The sequence below is a fragment of the Hordeum vulgare genome, chromosome 1H, assembly GCF_904849725.1.
Source record: "Hordeum vulgare subsp. vulgare chromosome 1H, MorexV3_pseudomolecules_assembly, whole genome shotgun sequence".
NCBI lineage: Eukaryota > Viridiplantae > Streptophyta > Magnoliopsida > Poales > Poaceae > Hordeum > Hordeum vulgare.
In genome coordinates this window covers 79268411-79290022 of record NC_058518.1, presented here as the reverse complement: position 1 = coordinate 79290022, position 21612 = coordinate 79268411, and the positions used below count along the sequence as shown (strand labels likewise).

General features: G+C 46.1%; 1 protein-coding gene across 1 annotated transcript; it reads right to left on the bottom strand.

The window, feature by feature from the left end:
• Window positions 1-13693: 13693 nt before the first annotated feature.
• On the bottom strand, window positions 13694-15901 carry LOC123407390 (peroxidase N-like). The gene is made up of 4 exons (XM_045100518.1): window positions 15612-15901; window positions 15331-15513; window positions 15075-15240; window positions 13694-14421 (listed from the first exon to the last, which is right to left on the bottom strand). The coding sequence occupies exons 1-4, from the start codon at window positions 15834-15836 to the stop codon at window positions 14000-14002; spliced, it is 996 nt and encodes a 331-aa protein (XP_044956453.1). The 5' UTR covers window positions 15837-15901; the 3' UTR covers window positions 13694-13999.
• Between the last annotated feature and the right edge of the window lie 5711 nt (window positions 15902-21612).

Genomic DNA, 21612 nt, shown 5'->3' with positions numbered 1-21612 from the left:
CTCCTTCTCCTTCTCCTTCTTCTTCTCCTCCTTCTCGTTCTTCTTCTCTTCTTCTCCTCCTCCTCCTTCTTCTTCTCCTCCTCCTCCTTATTCTTCTCCTTCTCATTCTATTCTTCTTCTCTTCTTCTTATTCTTCTTCCTTCTCCTTATTTTTGAGCTAAATATTCCAATTATGTCATTTTAGAGGAAAACAAGCTAAGTATATAATATTCATGAGCTAACCAAGGTTCTTATGCCATTTTGAGCTTATTATGGTATTTTGGAGCTAAATGGGCTAATTATGTCATTGTTGGGTTAATTAAAGCAAGGATAATACGAAAGAGGAGAAGAAAGAGGAGGAGGAGGAGAAGAAGAAGAAATCAAGAAGAAGGAGGAGAAGGAGGAGGAGGAGAAGCATAGAAGGTCCTTGGCCTTCTCCTCCTCCTCCTCCTCCTCCTCCCCCTCCTCCTCCTCCTCCTCCTCCTTCTTCTCTTCTTCTTCATCTCTTCTTCTTCTTTCTTTTCATTTTGCCTATTTCTTCTCCTCTTCTCCTCTTGTTGGAGCTAAATTACCTAATTATGTCTTTTTTGAGCTAAATGGGCGAATTTTGTCATTTTAGAGGAAAACAAGCTAAGTATATAATATTCATGAGCTAACCAAGGTTCTTATGCCATTTTGAGCTTATTATGGTATTTTGGAGCTAAATGGGCTAATTATGTCATTGTTGGGTTAATTAAAGCAAGGATAATATGAAAGAGGAGAAGAAAGAGGAGGAGGAGGAGAAGAAGAAGAAATCAAGAAGAAGGAGGAGAAGGAGGAGGAGGAGAAGGATAGAAGGTCCTTGGCCTTCTACTCCTCCTCCTCCTCCTCCTCCTTCTTCTCTTCTTCTTCATCTCTTCTTCTTCTTTCTTTTCATTTTGCCTATTTCTTCTCCTCTTCTCCTCTTGTTGGAGCTAAATTACCTAATTATGTCTTTTTTGAGCTAAATGGGCTAATTATGTCATTTTAGAGGAAAACAAGCTAAGTATATAATATTCATGAGCTAACCAAGGTTCTTATGCCATTTTGAGCTTATTATGGTATTTTGGAGCTAAATGGGCTAATTATGTCATTGTTGGGTTAATTAAAGCAAGGATAATATGAAAGAGGAGAAGAAAGAGGAGGAGGAGGAGAAGAAGAAGAAATCAAGAAGAAGGAGGAGAAGGAGGAGGAGGAGAAGGATAGAAGGTCCTTGGCCTTCTCCTCCTCCTCCTCCTCCTCCTCCTCCTCCTCCTTCTCTTCTTCTTCATCTCTTCTTCTTCTTTCTTTTAATTTTGCCTATTTCTTCTCCTCTTCATCTCTTGTTGGAGCTAAATTACCTAATTATGTCTTTTTTGAGCTAAATGGGCGAATTATGTCATTTTAGAGGAAAACAAGCTAAGTATATAATATTCATGAGCTAACCAAGGTTCGTTGGGTTAATTAAAGCAATGATAATATTAAAGAGGAAAAGAAAGAGGAGGAGGAGGAGAAGAAGAAGAAATCAAGAAGAAGGAGGAAGAGGAGGAGAAGGAGGAGGAGGAGAAGGATAGAAGGTCCTTGGCCTTCTCCTCCTCCTCCTCCTCCTCCTCCTCCTTCTCCTTCTTCTCTTCTTGTTCATCTCTTCTTCTTCTTTCTTTTCATTTTGCCTATTTCTTCTCCTCTTCTCCTCTTGTTGGAGCTAAATTACCTAATTATGTCTTTTTTGAGCTAAATGGGCGAATTATGTCATTTTAGAGGAAAACAAGCTAAGTATATAATATTCATGAGCTAACCAAGGTTCTTATGCCATTTTGAGCTTATTATGGTATTTTGGAGCTAAATGGGCTAATTATGTCATTGTTGGGTTAATTAAAGCAAGGATAATATGAAAGAGGAGAAGGAAGAGGAGGAGGAGGAGAAGAAGAAGAAATCAAGAAGAAGGAGGAGGGGGAGGAGAAGGAGGAGGAGGAGAAGGATAGAAGGTCCTTGGCCTTCTCCTCCTCCTCCTCCTCCTCCTCCTCTGTTATGACCGGCTTGGCCTATGGCCGGCGTAGGCCCATTGGGCGTTAATATTAGCGGCTTGGCCCGGAAGTTATCTTAGGTAAATTACTTTAGGAAAGTTATCTTAGGCTCGAGTTATAAATACTAGTTGTAAGACATCAATTGAGATCAAGCAATAAAGATATTATCTTCTATTGCCCGGCTCTCCAAGGAGCCGGAACCCTAGCCTCCGCCGCACCTAACCCTAGTCGCGAGGGCGCCATCTCGCCGGCGCGTCCGCTCCAGCCCTCGCTCCCCTCCTCCCTGCCCTTACAACCTATGCCGGAGGCCCGGTAGGAACCCTAGTCCTACCAATTTGGTATCCACAGATTCCAGGCTGATCATGTCGCTCCCTCCACCACCGCCGCCGCTCAACACAACCACCGCCCCACTGCCGCAAACCACCACCACCGCCCCGCCGCCGCTGCCGCTCACGTCCGGGACCGCTCCCTCGCCAGTGCCGATCATCACCGTGGAGGAGCCGCTCCCCATACTCTCGCCCGAGGCGATATCGGGCACCCTGCGGGAGCTTGTCCAAGCGGTCCGAGGCATCAGCCTCTACCTCGCTGGGACCCAACCCCCGCCGCCGAGCATCGCCCCCACTACCTACGGGCCGCCGTCGCTGCCGTGGGCCACCCCGGCCTTCCAGCCACTCCACGGAGGGGCGCCGCCGCCGCCGCCGCAGCTGCTGCTGCAGCACTACCACGCCGCGGGCACTCCCTGGCCGGTGTGGCCGGCCACCACCGCGCCGCTGGGGGGGCTGCCCCACCAGTCGCTACCGGCCACCACGGCGCAGGCTCCGGCGCCGCACCAGCAGCCGCCGCCGCCATCGACAGCAACACCTCCAGCGCCCCGAACCACCGGTCGGCCCCTGCACCAGGTGCAGTTCCCGTCATCGCCATCGCCAATTCCCGCGTGGGCAGCCGGATCATCTTCGGATCCGATCTATACCCCGGCACCGGAACACCGGGCGCCCTCTCTGCCGTTCGAGCGGTCCTCCATCTCGGCGCCCTACGGCCCAGAGTTTCCCGACCCGGCATACGCGAGGCCACCGTCATCCGCGGCTCCCGGACACGGCGGGCCGACATCTCCTCGGTTCGCTAAGCTGAACTTCACCACTTACGACGGCGCGGAAGACCCCCTCAACTGGCTCAACCAGTGCGAGCAGTTCTTTCGGGGGCAGCGGACGCTCGCGTCGGATCGCACCTGGCTCGCGTCCTATCATCTCCGTGGTACTGCCCAGACTTGGTACTACGCCCTCGAGCAGGACGAGGGCGGCATGCCACCGTGGGACCGCTTTCGCGAGCTCTGCCTTCTCCAGTTTGGCCCCCCCATCCATGGCAGCCGACTGACAGCCCTCGGCCGCTTACCATTTACCTCAACGGTCCAGGACTACGCCGACCGATTCCAAGCCCTGGCATGCCACGCGCCAGGCATATCCGCGTCTCAGCGTGCTGAGCTCTTTGTGGGTGGCCTACCGGACCATATTCGCGTGGATGTCGAGCTCCGGGAACCCCCCGACCTTCAGTCCGCCATGTACTACGCCCGGGCCTTCGAGCAGCGGGCCCAGGCACTGCAGCAACCGCTCGGACGGGGCGGCCGCCAGCTCAGTCGACCCGTGCCGACCCTTCCAGCACCGGGCCGGCCTCCGCCACCCGCAACGGCCGCACCTCCGGCCGCCACACGGACCTTCCGCAGGTTGTCCCCGGTCGAGCAGCACGAGCGTCGACGTCAGGGTCTCTGCTTTAACTGCGATGAGCCCTACACGCCGACACATGTCTGCCCCCGCCTCTTCTACTTGGAGACGGTCGACTACACCGAGGCGGACGAGACGAACGACGCACCAGACCCGGCCGCAGATTCGACGGCGACGGCCTGCGTCGTCTCTCTCCACGCCCTCGCCGGCATCCGCCATGAGCGGACCATGTTGCTGCCCGTGACGATCCATGGCGAGCAGCTGGTCGCCCTGCTGGATACGGGCTCCACTCATAACTTCCTGCCTGAGGCAACCATGCGTCGTCTAGCTATTCCGACCACGGGCGGGGAGCGCCTTCGGATCACGGTGGCCAACGGTGACTGCCTCGAGTGTCATGGACTCGCCCGCGACGTTCCCATCACCATCGGGGGCGAACACTTTTCCATTAGCTGTGCCGGCATCGACCTTGGCTGTTTCGACTTCATCCTCGGTGTGGACTTTCTCCGGACCCTCGGGCCCATCGCGTGGGACTTCGACGCCCTCACGATGACATTCTGGCGGCTGGGACGCCAAATTGGCCTTGGCCTCCTCCTCCTCCTCTTTATGTCTTTTTTGAGCTAAATTACCTAATTTTGTCTTTTTTGAGCTAAATTACCTAATTATGTCTTCTTGGAGCTAAATTGGCTAATTATCTCATTTTAGAGGAAAACAAGCTAAGTTTGGAGGAGAAACTTACCGTAGTGGTCATCAAGGAGGAGAAACACCACGGTTGCTCGCGCCGGCTTCGTTTGGAGACGGTTGCCCTGGAGAAGGGTCATGCGATGCCACTCGGGAGTTATTCTGCAGAAAAGATATTTTGCAATGTCTCAGTTAGCATGATGACACTCAATTATTAATACTAGTTTATAATGAAACTCACCGTGCCAATCGAAGAGAAGACGGGCATCGGCGGAGGGACTTGACCGCTCTTCTCGCACAGACCCTGAAGAGTGGGTCGTATTAGTTAGTATTGAAACAGACATTACACACATGATTTGGCTAATGTGAAAAAAAACATACCACAAAAAGCTCGTACAGGGGCCGGGGTGGGATGGGGAGAGAGGAGGGGTGGGGTGGGATAGCTTTGTCGTCTGCCATCCCTACCTTTGCCGTCTGTTGACAGACGGCAAAGAGGTGGCTGATGGCAAATATGTATTTTGCCATCAGCCTCCTCTTTACCGTCTGTTTTTTGCCAACACACGGTAAAGAGGTTCTTCGCCGTCCGCTGGCTGATGGCAAAGATTTGGCAGACGGCAAATATAGGAATTCCAGTAGTGAGATAGTCAAGTGCACTCGACTTACTAGCAATTGGATCAACATAATTGGATCTCTTAAAGAGATTAGCAAGCGGATGAGGATCCATATCACTAGATTTTCAGCAAGCGAAGATGCACGTATATTGAAGGCACATGGTACACAAACGAACAGAAAGCAAGCGAGAGAAAAGGGCGAACGAAAAAGGCAAATGAAAAAAAGGAAAAGGAGAAAGGAAAATGGAAACGATAAATGTGAAGTGGGGGAGAGGAAAACGAGAGGCAACTGGCAAAAAAGGTAAATGCAAGGGATGAGTTTGTGACACCTACTTGGATAGATCTTGACTTGATCTCTTCTCCCCGGCAACGGTGCCAGAAATCCTTCTGCTACTGCGTCAACAGACCTTCCCTGGCAACGGTGCCAGGAATCCTTCTGCTACGGGCTACGCCTACAGGGACTTCCTTGGCAAATATGCAAAGGATTTCCCCGCGGGCTTGGAGCCTTGCGTTGGTGTTCCCTTGAAGAGGAAAGGGTGATGTAGCAAAGCGGCGGTAAGCATTTCCCTCAGTTTGAGAACAAAGGTATCGATCCAGTAGAAGGATTGCGTCAAGTCAGAAGTACCTGCACAAAGACAAAGAGCTTGCACCCAACGCTATGAAGGGGTTGTCAATCCCTTATAGATTGTTTGCAAAGTGAGAACTGAAAGCAAAAAGTAAACAAAGCAAAGTAAAAGTGGAAGTGGAGACGATAGTTGTTTATAGACCCGGGGGCCGTAGTGTTCACTAGTGGCTTCTGTCATGAAAGCAAGTAGATGGTGGGTGAACGAATTACTGTCGAGCAATTGATAGAACCGCGCAAAGTCATGACGTTATCTATGGCAATGATCATATCTATGGGCATCACGTCCAAAACAAGTAGACCGATACTTTCTGCATCTACTACTATTACTCCACACGTCGACCGTTATCCAGCATGCATCTAGTGTATTAAGTTCATAAGAATAGAGTAACGCCTTAAGCAAAATGACATGATGTAGATGGACAATCTCAAATCTATGATGAAATCCCATCTTGTTACCCTTGATGGCAACAACATGATGCGTGCCTTGCTGCCCCTTCTGTCACTGGGAAAGGTCACCGCAAGGTATGAACCCAAAACCAAACACTTCTCCCATTGCAAGAATCATAGATCTAGTTGGCCAAACAAAATCCAAGACTCGGATAGACTTACAAGGATATCAAATCATGCATATAAGAAATCAGCAAGGACTCAAATATAATTCATAGATAATCTGATCACAAATCCACAATTCATCGGATCTCGACAAACACACCGCCAAAGAGGATTACATCGGACAGATCTCCATGAAGATCATGGAGAACTTTGTATTGAAGATCCAAGAGAGAGAAGAAGCCATCTAGCTACTAACTACGGATCCGTAGGTCTGAAGTGGACTACTCACGAGTCATTGGAGAGGCGATGATGTTGATGTAGAAGCCCTCCAATTCCAAAGTCCCCTCCGGCAGGGCACCGGGAAGGGTCTCCAGATGAGATCTTGCGGAAACAAAAGCTTGCGGCGGCGGAAAAGTCTTTTCGTGGATGCCATGATTTTTCTGGGATTTTAGGGAATATATAGGCGAAAGAGCTAGGGCAGGGGAGCTCCAGGGGGGCCACCAGCTTGGTAGCCGCGGGCCCCCGTGGTTGCGGCTACAGGGCCTGTGGGCCCCCTGTGGCTCTCCTGCCTTGGCCCTCAAGTCCCCCGATCTTCTTCTGTTCAGGAAAAATTTATTTTTGGGATTTTATTCCGTTTGGACTCCGTTCCAAAATCAGATCTGAAAAGAGTCAAAAACACAGAAAAAACAGGAACTGGCACTTGGCACTGAATTAGTAAGTTAGTCCCAAAAAAGATATAAAAGGTACATAAAACATCCAAAGTTGACAAGATAACATCATGAAACCATCAAAAATTATAGATACGTTTGAGACGTATCAGTGTACGAACGCCCGAGGCGGCCACGGTGAAATCCAAGGCCGAGGTGGCCGAGTTGATGCCCATGCCGGTGGTCGTGGTGGGTTTGGGGCTGGCCATGGTGCTGGTGACTTCGGATACCGAGGAAAGAGACCGAATTAGCACTCGGGTGACAACAGAGGAGGACCGGGAAGTGGACAATGGCTTGATTGAGGTGGTCTGGGCTACGATGCAAATCACTGGCACCGAAACTTCACTCCTCCCATGGATAAATTCGTAGAGGGAGCTACGAGTTCCTCATTTTGGCGGCAGCGTGGGCGTGGAGGCGGTGCCCGTAGCTTCGGCCGCAAACCTCCTCCCCGACGAACAACAATCCTCAATAATGTTCCAAGACACACGGCCATGGAGGAGCCGGAGAAGCCTGGCGGAGGGGCGGCCAAGGTGGATGCACCTACCACCTCCACAATGATTGTTGCTCTCCCGGAGGTAGTGACGGTGGTGATCAAGATGCTAATGGCGGTGATTATTCCGCCTGGCACAATGGATGATGACAAAGAAAAAAATAGCGACAAGTGATGTGACAAAACAGACAACACACGGGCAAGCAAGGAGGCACGTAAGAAAGAGAAATTATGCTGTTATAGATGTGGGATTTCGGGGAACTTTGTGATGGATTGTAGGGTGGTGTTCTGCGATATCTGTCCCAAACCAGACCATTATGCGGTAGCATGTCCGTTTCTCTTGGCCCCTAAACCTGTGGTCAATATTTATGGACTCTCTTAGAGCAAACTTTTATTTTTTGGGACTCCGCACAGTGCTTATGTTACCAAGCCACCTCGTCTAGAGAGTTTGAGGACTTGTTTGGTAAAGGACACACATGGGATGTTGACAAAAGATCAGGTTTATCAGCAGCTTAGGAGGCTAGTTTCTGAGTCATATCACTAGGAACCAGTAAGAGTGGACAATCACGTGACCCGAGTGGAATTTCCAAGGAGAGAGGATCTTTAGCGCCTCTTGAAATTTGGGTTCAGCAAAGTGACGACACGTAGCTGTATGCTAGAATTTAATGAGTGCAAAAGAACTGAACCAAAAGGATTGCCTCTTGAGAAGGTTTGGATGAGATTTTCTGGTGTCCGAGAGACATTACTTAATGATTTTCTTATTAACTGGAGTTTTGGTTCTCTTCTTGTAAAACCGTATAAGGTAGATATGTCGTTTATGCTAAAACACGGGATTCTGAGGCTGCTTGGTGTGTTGGATCCCGAGTTTTTGGCAGATTTTTTTCCATGGTCTTATGATGGCTTGCATTATGATCTTGATGTGGAGGTTGAGGAAACAGCATAGTGGGTTAATAATAATCTGAATGGTGATGTTGATATGATGGACGACGGTGATGGAAGCGGAGACCAAGGGGCCAATGGGAACGTTGGTAATCATGGTAATGGGTCCACAAATAAGGGACACGGATCCCAATCCTCAAAATCTACTACTTTGCCATCTGATAAGGGTACACCACCCTCTTCAACACAGATGGCTTCTCTCTGTTTTGGTTCATTTCAGCCAATGTCCATGCTGAGTCGCCTTTGGGGGACCGAGTGGAGGTGGAGGATCTAAACGGAGAAGCGATGTATGACAATACTATGGATTGTGATCATCTGAGAGAGGGCAGCAGGTCTCTTGTGAAATAGACACCGCGGCCACAAGGTTCTTTGGATGGAGGGACGGGGACAGACAACCACAGGCAAGAGGCCTGATGTGCATGTGTATCTCTACCTCGTCCATTCTCTACTAGAGAGGTGGGGTACGAGGGCCTCAGGCAGGAGGCCCGACCTCTCTCACATCCAGCCTCGCCTCTTTTGGCGAACGTGGATGGACCACAGGTCCTCTCATGCGCACCATTAGGGGCCGGCGTGGGGCACCCATTGGAGGACGCAACAATGGCGCCTACGACAACTGAGTTTCAAGTTTCACACGACGTCGGGAATGAGACAGGAGGCTGAAAACCGTCGGAATTATCCATGGAGGATGTTATCAGTTTTGGAGGAATTCCGGATCCTACTTCCGGGGGGCGGCATTACAGTCACCGTATCTAGGGACATTCGGATGCCGACGACATATAGTTGGTACGTGGCATAAGGGCCGCCAAGCTTCGCGATAGCGAGGCAAATACAGGTATGTCGGTTAATACAAGTTGTTTCAACCTTCATTTCTCTCAGCATGAAATTGTAGACAAGGCAAGCAACTTAGGAATCTCTCTAGGTAGTAATGAAAAATAAATTGTGAAATATGCTAATGACATTATAGACTTAGAAGCGGATAGAGCTATGGAAATTATTACAAACTTAGCAGCGGTTAAACCGATGAATGAGACGGATATTAATAATCTTGGAGTCACAAAATTCCAGAGCTTATGTGAGGACTCAATAGAAATAGAGGGACAGGAGGTGGAAGAGGAAGACTTGGGATTCTAGGGTATATGGCCCCTTCGATGCCCGATAGCCTTCCTCATGTAACATCCACCTATGATAACGCCGGCATGATACAAGATAAACCTAAGAGACCTTGGAAGAGGAAAGTTTATCATGTATCAGCGGTTTGGAGGGGCGCGAGAGTTAAACAAAACAAAAAAAATTCCATGATTAAATATGGAAGGGATCTTTTGGAATAGCATAGGTCTAGAGGAGTTGGCTAAAACGAGATTCCTTAGGGACGCCTCTCTAGACTATAAGCTAGACTTTTGGCGTTATAAGTGATGGGTAGAGATAACTTTACACCTCAATTTCTCAGCAACATTTCAGGAGGAGTTGAGTTTGAATGGCATTGTCTACCATCGAGAGGTAGATACGATGAGATCTTACTTGGGGTTAAGTGCAAAACATTAGAGGTGTTGAACATGGTTTAAGGTGAGTTTGCTGTCATGTTTCGTGTAAGGTCGAAGGTTGATGGCTTCAGATGGGCTCTCGTGGTTGTATATGGGGCAGCACAATCGGAGCTAAAATATGATTTTCTCACCGATTTAGTGAGAATACGTGGAGATTAGAGGCTCCCCATTCTGGTTGGTGGAGACTTTAATATCATCAGAAGAAAAGAGGAAAAAATAATGAAAATTTTGATGGAAGATGGTCATTCATGTTCAACATGATCATTGAGAGTCTCGATTTGAGGGAGATTGACATCACTGCTAGACAATCCATGTGGGCTAACTCATTACCGATGGCAACATATGAGAAGTTGGTCGGGTTCTGACTAGCGTCGAGTGGGAACAGAAGTACCCACTTGCCACAGTCCATGCTTTGCAAAGGGCAATTTCGGACCACACACCTCTATTCGTGAATTCTGGGGAAGCGACTCATGTAGGTAACAAACATGATTTCTCCTTCGAATTAAGATGGTTCGAGAGAGAAGGATTCACGGATCTCATTGTTTCTCAATGGGCAAGGGATTATGGTGGATCATCTAGTATGGACATGTGGCAACACAAAATTAGACACTTACATCAATTTTTGAGAGGCTGGGCGAAGAATCAAACTGGCATTTACAAAGTGGAAGAAGACACGCTTATTCAACTCATTAATGAGTTGGATGTGAAAAATGAGTCTACACTTCTTAATACATCAGATCGGAGTATTAAGAAAGAGGCTGAGGAGAAGTTACAAACTCCTGAGAGAGGATGAGATGAAATGGGCCCTTCGAGCAAAGGTGACGAAGGTTGTCCGTGGGGATGATAACACACACTTCTTTCACATGATCGCGAATTGCAAACATAGGAAGAAGAAAATTATCCAACCAGAACACAATGAGTGTACAATCGTAGGACATCAGAACCTAAAATTGTACATATCCGAGTACTATAAGAAACTTTTTGGTGAACTCAAAGAGAATTTTGTTTCTCTCGATGAGAACACAATAGGTGACATACCTCAGCCTAGGTCAGATGAGAATGAGGTATTGTCAGCCCCGTTTACAGAGAAAGTGGTGTTTGACGCAATAGCACAAATAAAACATAATAAGACACCGGGACCGGATGGGTTTCCCGCCGAGTTTTGTAAAAAGTGTTGGCATATTATAAAGGGTGATCTTTTGCCTATGTTCCATGACTTGTTTAATGCTGACCTTTAGCTATTTTACCTAAAATGTGGAACAATAACGTTGTTGCCAAAGAAGGTGGAAGCTATTCGCATTGAGCAGTTCAAACTGATATGTGTGCTCAACGTCAGTTTCAAAACTTTTACAAAGGTTGGCATGGATAGGTAGTCGCAGATAGCCCACTCAGTAGTCCAACCGACTCAGACAACTTTCATGTGTGGAAGATACATCCTAGAAGGGGAATCGTCTTAAACGAAACTTTGCACGAAATCCATACAAAACACTTGATGGGGTTATATTTATAGTGGATTTCGAGAAGGCGTATGAGAAGGTCAAATGTCCATTCCTTCAACAGGGCTTGCATATGAACGGGTTCAATGATTCCTGGAGGGATCAAGTGGCTGCTTTCATTAGGAAAGGAAGTGTTGGGATTACAGTTAATGATGACATAGGTCATTATTTTTAGACTCATAAGGGATGGAGACAAGGAGGTTCCAGGTCCCTGTGTTGTTCAACATAGTAGCAGATATGTTGGCAGTCCTTATTGGTCGGTCTACAGAAAATGGCCAAGTAAGAGCGCTTGTCCCACACCTTGTAGAGGGGGGAGTGTCCATACTACAATACACGGATGACACAATCATCTTCATGGAACACGATCGCGCAAAAGCTAGAAATATGAAGCTTGTATTGTGCCTATTTGAACAATTGTCTCGACTTAAAATAAATTTTAACAAAAGTGAAGTGTTCTGCTTGGGGGGGGGGCAAATGAGGAACAAGATGATTATAGACAACTATTCGGATGCGAAATGGGTTCATTGTCGTTTAGTTACCTAGGGATCCCCATTCATCATAGACGTTCACCAAATAGGGAATTGAAATGTATTGAGGATAGATTCGAAAAAAATACTAAGTTGCTGGAAGGGCAATCTTATGTCTTATGGAACTAGGCTGGTGTAGATAAACTCGGTGTTGTCAAGCTTGCCAATGTTTCTTCTATCGTTCTTTGAAGTACCGGTAGGTGTACGAAAAAGACTAGACTTTTATCGATCTCTTTTATTCTTGCAATGTGATGAGACTAAGAAGAAATACAGATTAGTGAAGTGGGATATTATTTGCATACACAAATACCAAGGGGGGCGGGTCTAGGCATTGAGAATTTAGAAGTGAAGAATAGATGCTTGCTTAGCAAATGGCTATACAAGTTATCTACTGTGATCAAAGAGATGTGGGTACAATTTTTGAGGAATAAGTACTTACAGTCTTAGTCTTTGGTCCAGGTAACTCCTTGGCCTAATGACTCTCCTTTATGGAAGGAGTTAATGAAGGTGAAGGTAACCTTCTTCCAGAGGATGAAGTTTTTAGTTGGCAATGGTACCACGACCAGATTCTGGGAGGATACATGGCTTGGAAAATACACCGCTAGCTTTACAATATTCTACCCTATATAATATTGCACAACATAAGGAAGATTATGTTGCCATACTATTACAATCAATACCTCTTAATATCCAATTTAGGCGAGCTCCAGTGGGAGAACGCTAGAATTCCTAGTTGCACTTGGTGAGAGGATTGATGGATGTTCAACTCTCGGACCATTCAGATAGTATTCATTGGAAATTAGCTATGAATGGTAGTTTTTTAGTGAATTCGATGTACATGGATCTAATTAACTCTTGTCCCCTTTCAAGATTATTGCATATTTGGAAGATTAAGGTGCCGCTCAGAATTAAAAATTTCATGTGGTTTATACACAATGTGGTTGTATTAACAAAAGATAATTTGATAAAATGAAGATGGATAGGTAGTCCTAAATGTTGCTATTGTGATCAAAATGAAACAATATGACGCCTCTTTCTTGATTGTCCACTAGCAAAACTACTATGACACATTGTTTATATAGCCTTCAACATTAATTCACCAACGAGCATTAATACACTATTTAGGATGTTGCTTAGTGGAGTAGACGGAACTATAGCAAATCATATTCGGATTAGAATAAGTGCATTATATTAGCACTAGAAACGATTTGATTTTTAATGGTAAGAGTTTTCATAATTTTTTACAGGTTATCTACAGAGCCACGACTTTGATCCGTACGTGATCGTTAATCAATCATGTGGATTCCAGGAAGCTTATGACTATTGGATGCAACCGGTGGGAGACAGTCGCACGGGCTATCTTTAGTCGATTTGGATGACAAGCTATTAATAGGATAGGTGTATAGACATCGTAGTCTATTTTTGATTTTGCATGATGTGGCAGTTTTTAATCTATTTTGGCACTTGTTTCTTTATCCAGTTTGTTAGCTTTTTTTAGGATCTAAGACTTTGTTCTGGACTTCTGGTACTTATTTAATAAGATGAATGCATGCATCGATTAATGCAAATGCCGTGTGTTGTGTTCCTCCTTTTTTTAAAAATAAAAAAATGTTGTCCTTGTTTTCATATTCTTCTAGAATGTGAGATTGTTGTATGCTACTTTTTGTTTTAGTGATGTTTTTTTACAGATATTAATCACGAAATTGCCTAATATTTCTACAGAGGGACTTGCAAAACCACCACCGGGGCCTCAAATTAAAAATCAAGAAAGCATAAAGTTAATTCAGCATTTTTCTATGGTTTCGTTGTGAGTGATGAAGGTAAGTTGATGTATATGTTCTGGGCAGATGGCACAAGTAGGAAGAAATACAAACATTTCGGTAGTGTGGCATCCTTTGATTCTACATATACTACTAATCAGTATGACAGTGATCGTTGCAGCATTTACAGGAGTTAATCATCACTTACAAAGTGTGTCCCTCGGTGCTGCATTCTAGTAGCGACAAGCGCCTGGGATTGAATCCTCAGTCCTGCTTTTTTATTACCCAGTCGGTAGTTCTTCCTAGCTACCCGTTCATCTTTTCCATATAACCGCCAATGAACCCTGCTCGCCGTTGCTCATTTGGGGTTGGGAACCCTGCAGTTGCAGCGGATCTCGCCGGCGGATCCCGCCGGCAACGGTATGCTCCCCATCTTCACCATGGAGGCACCGAAGTCCGAGAAGAACTGCTCGCCGTCGTCGCTGTACTTCTGCACCAGCGCCTTGGTGGTGCTGGCGACCACGTCCTCGTTGGCGGAGAAGAGGCCCTGGTCGGAGGACAGGAGGCCCTTCTTGCTCAGCAGGTTCTGGTAGTACTGCTTGTCGAACACGTCCGCGGAGCTGACATCCAGCGCGGTGGTCTGGTTGCCGTCACCGCCGGTACAGAGCTTCTGCAGGTTGGCGGCCATGGTGGCGTCCAGCGTCGGGTCGGCCGAGCTCGTGGTAGACGCCAGCCGGTTGCTGAACAACACGCACCGGGCTCGCCCGATCGTGTGGGCACCTATCATGTAAGAGGGATTAAAAGGGAAATTGATGGAATTGTTGTTTATTGCTAAGCCTAGATGGCGTATGTATAAAAAGTACATGACCTTCTTGAAGTACAAGACAAAGTAGAATAAATTTTACACTATTATATAGTATTTCCTAAATAACTCAACAGGTTTTGGCGTTCAAAATTTAGGTCATGTGTTCTATCTTCACAAAATAGAGTTTTTCGTTCTGCACTCCATTCCATAAGATCAGGTCAACTGTACGATAATCAAAGTGATTAGAATTGGCCTAAGAAAATTTTGTGACAGTTTGCTTGTCAGGAGTGAAGTTTCACAACTACTAGTTGTTGCTACTACTCTGAGTAGCATGGCCACACTCTCACAATGTAGAGCATGCCTGTTTCTTTGACAAAATTACAGAGTTTTTCGTTCTGCACTCCATTCCATAAGATCTGGTCAACTGTATGATAATTAGCCTAAGAAAATTTTGTGACAGCTTGCATGTGAGGAATGATGTTCCAGAACTGACAATAATGGCTTCTGTTCGAGCTAGGCATGGCCACACAGTCACAATTTCATTTTCAGGGATGTAGCACGGGATTTAATTCTAGGGGTGAACTTTCGTGGAGGTAGTTAGTTTTGTGATCAGTCTGACAATCGTTACCTGAAAGAACCACGACATCCTTCGTGTCGAGGCCGACATCGGCAAACTTCTTTACGATGGAGCTGATCGGTTCAAACGGCGAGGGCAGCCCGTTGTCAGCTCCTGACTGATTCGCCTTCAGACCGTCCCTTCTCCCCAGTAGAACATTATACCAAGGCCCTCCACTCTAAAATAAATCAGTGCACAGTTACTCAATACGTTGTACGACAAACTGAATGTATCAGACAAAATGGAGCACAAGATGTAAGATGCTCACAAAGAGTAGTCCATAGCCAGCTGCAAGGGCTACAATGTCAGCACAGGACACCACCCCGGGGCACATGTTCTCGAGATCGGCCTTGATTGCGTCGATGACCTCGTACCCTCTGACGGAGTTCTTATTGGGTAGTGCAAACTTTTCGCCGTCAGCACCATCCAGCAAGATTGAACCATCACAGCCCTGAATACATCACAAATTTCTTTTTCAGTAACTGCAACACAATAGTAGATGGACAGCAACATAACATTCATAGTAAGTTCAGAAGAAACTTGAGGTACATTGACAAAGCAGTCATGAAAATGGAGCCTAAGCAAGGAGGCCCCCATCCTCAGCTCTTCCCTCACGGCAGAAAACACGTGCTGCTGGACGATGTTGTACACTCCGGGGCATGTCCAACTGTAGAAATTGCTGCTTAACTTGTCACACCTCGCGCCTCCGCTTACAAGGCACAGCACAAGAACTGAGCACACCAGGAGCAACCTGCTGCAGTGAGAGGGCTTCATGTCTTTACACTTACAGTCTCACTTGCTAGCTACACTGTCTTTGAGACTTGGGACTGCCTGCATAGTTCATGGTTTCTTGGCCTGCTTTTATAGATGGTTAAAGTAGTAAATATTCGTTCCGGTACGACAAGTCGTTGTGATGGTGGTGCGGCGGCGCATGCACCGATCTTCTCCTGTTAGCGAATATTGTTTGTGCCAAAACAGCACATTCTGAAAATAGCAATTGGCCGCAAGGGGAAGTCACTAGTATGATGGTGCTGCACTTAGCATGCTTCCGTGCCTTTTTGTCTCAAGTCCAAGGTGTAGTGGTCTAGTGGAGATCCAACCATAGGAAATTGTAATGTATTGCATGCAGTTTCGTGTGGCTATTGGGCCGCATGCATTATTCCTCTCCATGATGCAGAGCTTGTGGATTGCATTTTGCCTAGCACTTAGCAAGTGCATGCAAGGTTCAGTTAAGTATATGTGCAATAGTGGCATGTTTTGCATTTGTGGGGAGATAAATTAATCTGGTGATCCAGAAGAGGTTTTCAACGATAGCTGAGTTGCAAATGGTGCCTGAAGTGCATCTCCATTTACAGTGGATTACAGTTCAGTGAATGTGATGGTGCTTCAAGTCAAACTGAATATAGATCAGTTTATTTAGTCAGAGTGCTATCCATATAGACTGGCATTACAGCAGAAAACTCGAACACGGATTAGCTACGCGTAAGCAGCTAGTTTTCGAGAACACGCAGCAGAACCGAATGAAAATAGAACTTATATTTGTTAGATGTGCATGGCTCCTTTTGTGTATATCTTCATTGTATAAGGGGTTTCTTGCCTTTTACCACATGTATATGCACTAGTCCTTGCTCCCTGCGAATGTGAGTCGCTCATTCCTAACATGGTATCAGATGCCTCGTTTTCCTTTCCGCACGTTGCAGCTCCGTGTGCTCTCTTACCACCCCCCCTCCCCGTCGCAACCGCTGCTGCCCCCCTCCCAGCCTCGCTCGCCGCCGGCCGCACCTGCCCAGCTTCTCTCGCCGTCGGCCATCTCCAGCTCGGCCTCGCCCGGATCTGACGCTGACTGGCTGTCTCCCGCTCGGCCTCGCCAGGATCCGTCGTCGGCAGGCCGTATTCCGCTCGGCCTCCCCCGGATTCGCCGCCGGCTGGCCTTCTCCAGATCAACCTCGCCCGGACCCATCGTCGGTTGGCCCTCTCCCGCTCAGCCTCGCCCGGCTTCGTTGCCGGCGAGCCGCCTCCTTCCCTCGCCCGGCCGCGGCTGTTGCTCGTCCGTCCCTGGCTCCGCGGGTCAGGCCACTGCCCCTGCTCTGCCTCGACGCCGGCTGTCTCCATCCCTCGTCTGACCGAGGCTACTGCATCTGGCGCTCGTCTGATAGCCGCTGTCACCCTGCCGCTCTCCGCTCGGGCTGATCCAGACCGGGATCAGCCTGGGTTGACTCTCTCAGAGAGAGAGAGAGAGAGAGAGAGAGAGGGAGAGAGGGAGGGAGAGAGAGATAGAGAGAGAGAGAGAGAGAGAGAGACCCTCCGACTCACGGCACCCATTCTACTCCGTCTTTTTCTGTTCCTAGTGTTTCTCATGTTCCCGGCCTTACGAGGAATCTCTTCTCCGCTGCCCAACATACTAATTCTCATTGTCGTGTAATTCTTGGTACTAACTCTTTCTCTATTAAGGATCTTCGCACCAAGTCTCTGGTTGGTGCTGGCCCTCGGCACCGTGAGTCGGAGGGTCTTTGGAAGGTTGACTGGGTTCATGTTCCTTCCGCGGGCACCACTTCTGCCAGTTCTCATGCACTTGATGCCTCCTCTTGTGTGACCTTCCAGCAATGGCATCATCTACTTGGTCACTTATGTGGCTCCCGCTTGTCGTCTTTCGTGCGTGAGGGTGTCTTAATTAGGGTCTGTCTCTGGAGATGTATCTTTACACTGTAATGGTTGTAAACTTGGCAAATAGACTCAATTACCCTATCCTAGTAGTGAGTCAGTATCTCAGCGTCCTTTTGACTTAGTTCATTGTGATGTGTGAGGCCCTACTCCCTTTGATTTGAAAGGTGGCCATCGCTATTATGTTCTGTTTATTGATGATTTCTCTCGCTACACTAGGCTATACTTTATGAAATATCGTAGCAAGGTTCTCTCTATATACAAATGATTTGCTGCCATGGTTCACACCGAATTTTCCACGCCTATTCGTACTTTTCATGTTGAATCCTCGGAAGAGCATATCTCCCAGATGTTGTATGCCTTTCTCACGGAACAGGGTACACTACAGGAATCAGCTTCTTTGCCGTCTGCCATCACAGACGGCAAAGACAATATCCCGGACGGCAAAGACAATATCACAGACGACAAAGGTTCTCACGGCCGGCAAAATTTCTGCGTCAGCCTACGACGACATAGGACCTTCTTTGCCGTCTGCCCCCCAAAGCGGACGGCAAAGCTCTTTGCCGTCAGCTTTCCTTAGGAGCAGTCGACAAAGTGCTCGAGACGGCACCCGACACGTGTTGCCTCCGTTAGGGGTTAACGGAGGCTTTGCCGTCTGCCTCCCCCTCCATCTTTGCCATCTGCCCCCCCCCGTCCATCTTTGCTGTCTGCCTTCTCCTCCCTTCCCCTCCACCTCCATCTTTGTCGTTTGCCTCCCCGTCCATCTTTGCCGTCTGCCTGCTCCTCCCCTCCCCCTCTCTCGACTCTTTGCCGTCTGCCTCCTCCTCCCCCCTCCTCTGTTCCCTCTTCTTTGCCGTCTGCCCACCCTGGAGGCTGACGGCAAAGAGACTACATAGACACCCCAGGATGCACATCTGGGTGCCATGTGGCACCTTTGCCGTCTGCCAGCTGATGGCACAGGTCTTTGCCATCAGCTGGCAGACGGCAAAGAGCCCATATAGTTCATGTTTTTTTTGTTATATATTATTTCATAGCACACACACACACACACACACACACACACACACACACACACACACACACACACACACACACACATATATATATATATATATATATTTGACAGCACATTTATATAATTCACCACACATATATGATATATAGTTCACCACACATATACTTGCCAACACATATATATAATTCACCACACATATATGATTCACCAATGTACATCCCCATATATCCAAAGAACCAACATACCAAGTATTGTACTGTTTATCCATATATACATATACATTTAGTTCGACATTGTTCATCAACTCAAATGAAAACTAGATGATATACATATAAAGTTCATCCATCGACATTGTTCAACTCCATGAATGCCAGCTTCCATGCATGTAGTATATCCAGTCTGCAAAAATGTGAATAAGAAAGTTAGAAGAAGAACAAAATATGATGTTTTTCAGCTAATTATGTCATTTTTAGCGGAAAACAAGCTAAGTATATGTGTGGTGAACTATATATCATTTGTTGGAGCTAAATTACCTAATTACGTCTTTTTTGAGCTAAATGGGCTAATTATCCCATTTTAGAGGAAAACAAGCTAAGTATATAATATTCATGAGCTAACCAAGGTTCTTATGCCATTTTGAGGTTATTATGGTATTTTGGAGCTAAATGGGCTAATTATGTCATTGTTGGGTCAATTAAAGGAAGGATAATATGAAAGAGGAGAAGAAAGAGGAGGAGGAGGAGAAGAATAAGAAATCAAGAAGAAGGAGGATAAGGAGGAGAAGGAGGAGGAGGAGAAGGACTAGAAGGTCCTTGGACTTCTCCTCCTCCTCCTCCTCCTTCTCCTTCTTCTCTTCTTCTTCTTCTCTTCTTCTTCTTCTTCTTCTTCTTTCTTTTCATTTTTCCTATTTCTTCTCCTCTTCTCCTCTTGTTGGAGCTAAATTGCTTAATTATGTCTTTTTTGAGCTAAATGGGCTAATTATCCAATTTTAGAGGAAAACAAGCTAAGTATATAATATTCATGAGCTAACCAAGGTTCTTATGCCATTTTGAGGTTTTTATGGTATTTTGGAGCTAAATGGTCTAATTATGTCATTGTTGGGTTAACTAAACCAAGGATAATATGAAAGAGGAGAAGAAAGAGGAGGATGAGGAGAAGAAGAAGAAATCAAGAAGAAGGAGGACAAGGAGGAGGAGGAGAAGGACTAGAAGGTCCTTGGCCTTCTCCTCCTCCTCCTCCTCCTTCTCCTTCTTCTCTTCTTCTTCTTCTCTTCTTCTTCTTCTTCTTCTTCGTTCTTTTCATTTTGCCTATTTCTTCTCCTCTTCTCCTCTTGTTGGAGCTAAATTACCTAATTATGTCTTTTTTGAGCTAAATGGGCTAATTATCCCATTTTAGAGGAAAACAAGCTAAGTATATAATATTAATGAGCTAACCAAGGTTCTTATGCCATTTTGAGCTTATTATGGTATTTTGGAGCTAAATGGGCTAATTATGTCATTGTTGGGTTAATTAAAGCAAGGATAATATGCAAGAGGAGAAGAAAGAGGAGGAGGAGGAGAAGAAGAAGAAATCAAGAAGAAGGAGGAGGAGGAGAAGGATAGAAGGTCCTTGGCCTTCTCCTCCTCCTTCTCCTCCTCCTCCTCCTTCTCCTTCTTCTCTTCTTCTTCTTCTTCTTCTTTCTTTTCATTTTGCCTATTTCTTCTCCTCTTCTCCTCTTGTTGGAGCTAAATTACCTAATTAGGTCTTTTTTGAGCTAAATGGGCTAATTATCCTATTTTAGAGGAAAACAAGCTAAGTATATAATATTAATGAGCTAACCAAGGTTCTCATGCCATTTTGAGCTTATTATGGTATTTTGGAGCTAAATGGGCTAATTATGTAATTGTTAGGTTAATTAAAGCAAGGATAATATGAAAGAGGAGAATAAAGAGGAGGAGGAGGAGAATAAGAAGAAATCAAGAAGAAGGAGGAGAAGGAGGAGAAGGAGGAGGAGGAGAAGGACTAGAAGGTCCTTGGCCTTCTCCTCCTCCTCCTCCTCCTCCTTCTCCTTCTTCTCTTCTTCTTCTTCCCTTCTTCTTCTTCTTCTTTCTTTTCATTTTGCCTATTTCTTCTCCTCTTCTCCTCTTGTTGGAGTTAAATTAGCTAATTATGTCTTTTTGAGCTAAATGGGCTAATTATCCCATTTTAGAGGAAAACAAGCTAAGTATATAATACTAATGAGCTAACCAAGGTTCTTATGCCATTTTGAGCTTATTATGGTATTTTGGAGCTAAATGGGCTAATTATGTCATTGTTGGGTTAATTACCCTGGTGCATGGACATGCACCTACCACGCATAGTTCGCAGGTCCAGAAGTTGCCCTTTTGGTCCAGAGGACTTTCCAGGTTACCTATACCACTTTTCAGGTTATATAAAACTTTTCTATATTTTCTACATTTGAGGATGGCAATATTATTTAAGTTGTCCTATTTTGCTCCGGCACCAATAAATATAGACGATACATTATTTTGACAGACTTGATTTCAACAAAAGAACATGTGATCTTCTTTGAAGTAGTCTTGAACCTAAGCAATAATGATGGGCGAATAAACTAACAGAATCTACCACTAAATCTACTAATTAACTAACATAATCTACCACTAAAACTACTAATTAATTCCAAAAAACTAAAGACCGAACATGTGATCTTCTTTTTGTCTTCTCCTCCTCCTCCTCTTCTCCTCTTCTCCTCCTCCTCCTCTTCTTCTTCTTCCTATTCTTTCTAGTAAGCTAACTAACTAACTAACCTAACTAACCAAGCTAACTAAACCTATCGCTAAACCTAGATAACACTAAACAGCAAAAAAATAATAAAAACAGAATCTACCACCATAA

Excerpts from the sequence above, each read along its gene's own strand:
- LOC123407390 (XM_045100518.1), bottom strand. The coding sequence starts at position 15,836 with ATGAAGCCCTCTCACTGCAGCAGGTTGCTCCTGGTGTGCTCAGTTCTT. Across the intron at positions 15,514-15,611 it reads TTCATGACTGCTTTGTCAAT|GGCTGTGATGGTTCAATCTT; the intron begins GTACCTCAAGTT and ends TGATGTATTCAG. Across the intron at positions 15,241-15,330 it reads CTGGCTATGGACTACTCTTT|AGTGGAGGGCCTTGGTATAA; the intron begins GTGAGCATCTTA and ends GATTTATTTTAG.